Source organism: Charadrius vociferus, unplaced genomic scaffold (assembly GCF_000708025.1).
Source record: "Charadrius vociferus isolate BGI_N301 unplaced genomic scaffold, ASM70802v2 scaffold373, whole genome shotgun sequence".
NCBI classification, from domain to species: domain Eukaryota; kingdom Metazoa; phylum Chordata; class Aves; order Charadriiformes; family Charadriidae; genus Charadrius; species Charadrius vociferus.
The window spans coordinates 413,980-415,366 of NW_009647681.1; the positions used below are offsets into that span (position 1 = coordinate 413,980).

General features: G+C 63.7%; 1 protein-coding gene across 1 annotated transcript in view; it reads right to left on the reverse strand.

Moving 5' to 3' along the window:
- The window catches only part of GCGR (glucagon receptor), an 11,838-nt gene that overhangs the window by 4,674 nt on the left and 5,777 nt on the right, over positions 1–1,387 (reverse strand). Inside the window, exons 6-12 of the mRNA XM_009881291.1 lie at positions 1,318–1,382; positions 1,174–1,234; positions 849–918; positions 654–742; positions 383–521; positions 235–276; positions 2–152 (exon numbers count right to left, since the gene is read on the reverse strand). Of these exons, the coding sequence (XP_009879593.1) occupies positions 2–152; positions 235–276; positions 383–521; positions 654–742; positions 849–918; positions 1,174–1,234; positions 1,318–1,382 (617 nt within the window). The remainder of the gene's footprint in view (position 1; positions 153–234; positions 277–382; positions 522–653; positions 743–848; positions 919–1,173; positions 1,235–1,317; positions 1,383–1,387) is intronic.

Below are 1,387 nucleotides of genomic sequence, written 5' to 3' on the forward strand. Positions count from 1 at the left end.
TTGGCACAGCCACTCACAAGCTGATGCTTCTCACAGGCGTTGCCAGCACCATTGCGGGCACTGGGCGCATGGCTGTAGGTGTGCTTGTACTCCTCTGCTAGGTCCTTCCCCAGCTTCCACCGCTGCCACCTCTTCAGCAGCTCTGCCTGCACCTGCGAGCAGCCATCGTCACCACGGCCCCATGCCCGCTGGCTGAGCTCCCCTGGCTGCCCGCTCCCATGCCGTCCCGCTCACCTCCTTATTGACGAAGCAGTAGAGAATGGCCACCAGCATCCCCTGGGCAGAGAGAGAGGCATGTGGTCAGACCCTGACCCCGACCCTGGTCTAGCCCCTCCTGAGACAGAGGGTCTCCATGGAGGGCGTTGTGTGGAGCTGGACTCACCTGGAAGGAGCTCAGGAAGAGGTCGAAAAAGAGCTTGACGTAGCGCAGGGTGCCCTGGGCGTGCTCATCCGTGATGAAGGCGAAGACCACCTCGTGGATGCCCAGCAGCGGGATCAGTGTCAGTGTGGGCGCCCCCCGCCTGTGCGGCGAGTGTCCGGTCAGCGCCGGGGTGGCGGGGTGGGTGCACACACACACACACACACACACACACACACGTGCACCAGCCTGTGCACCACGGCCATGCGGGGCCAGCGCTGCACCCACCACCCACCTGAACTTGTAGTCAGTGTAGCGCATCTGGTGCGCGCGGAGCTTGGAGACGAGGATCTGGATGATGCGGATGAAGATGAAGAAGTTGATCTGCAGTGGAGTGGAGTGAGCCATGAGGCTCAGGGCAGCAGGCATGGGACCCTCGCAGACACAGTGCGAGGGGCTGCAGTGGGCAGAGCCGCAGCCCCGGACTCACCAGAATGGCCAGGAACACGGGGAATCGAAGGATCCACCAGAAGCCCATGTTGTTGTTGGTGGTCCAGCACCTGCAGAAGGGTGGGAGGGGGACTGCTGGGCAGCCCCTTGACTGGGCAGCTGCCAGAGCCTGCCATGGTGTCGGCAGTCCCAGACGAGCGAGCACCACAGCCTGACACCCTGCTCCTTGCACAGGGCGATGGCGTGGAGCCTCTCTGGGGCTGTCACACTGTCCCCACCATCCCTCAACGTGTCCCACACGCACCCGCCCATCTACGCATGCCCACAGGCACCGCTCACTGCCTGCTGCAGGGGCTGATACTCACTGGATATTTTCGTAGAGGAACTTCACGACGACCCAGGGGATGAGGAACAGCATGGGCGCCCCTGGAGGGAAGGCGGCAGGGGGCAGATGAGGTACAACAGGGGGATGGAGCTGGGGGACGGGGAGCCAGCCCGCCTGCACTCACCCCAGCCGAGGCACAGGTAGAGGGTGAAGTAGCTCCTCTCGGAGAAGACGGCCACCACCAGGAGGCTGTG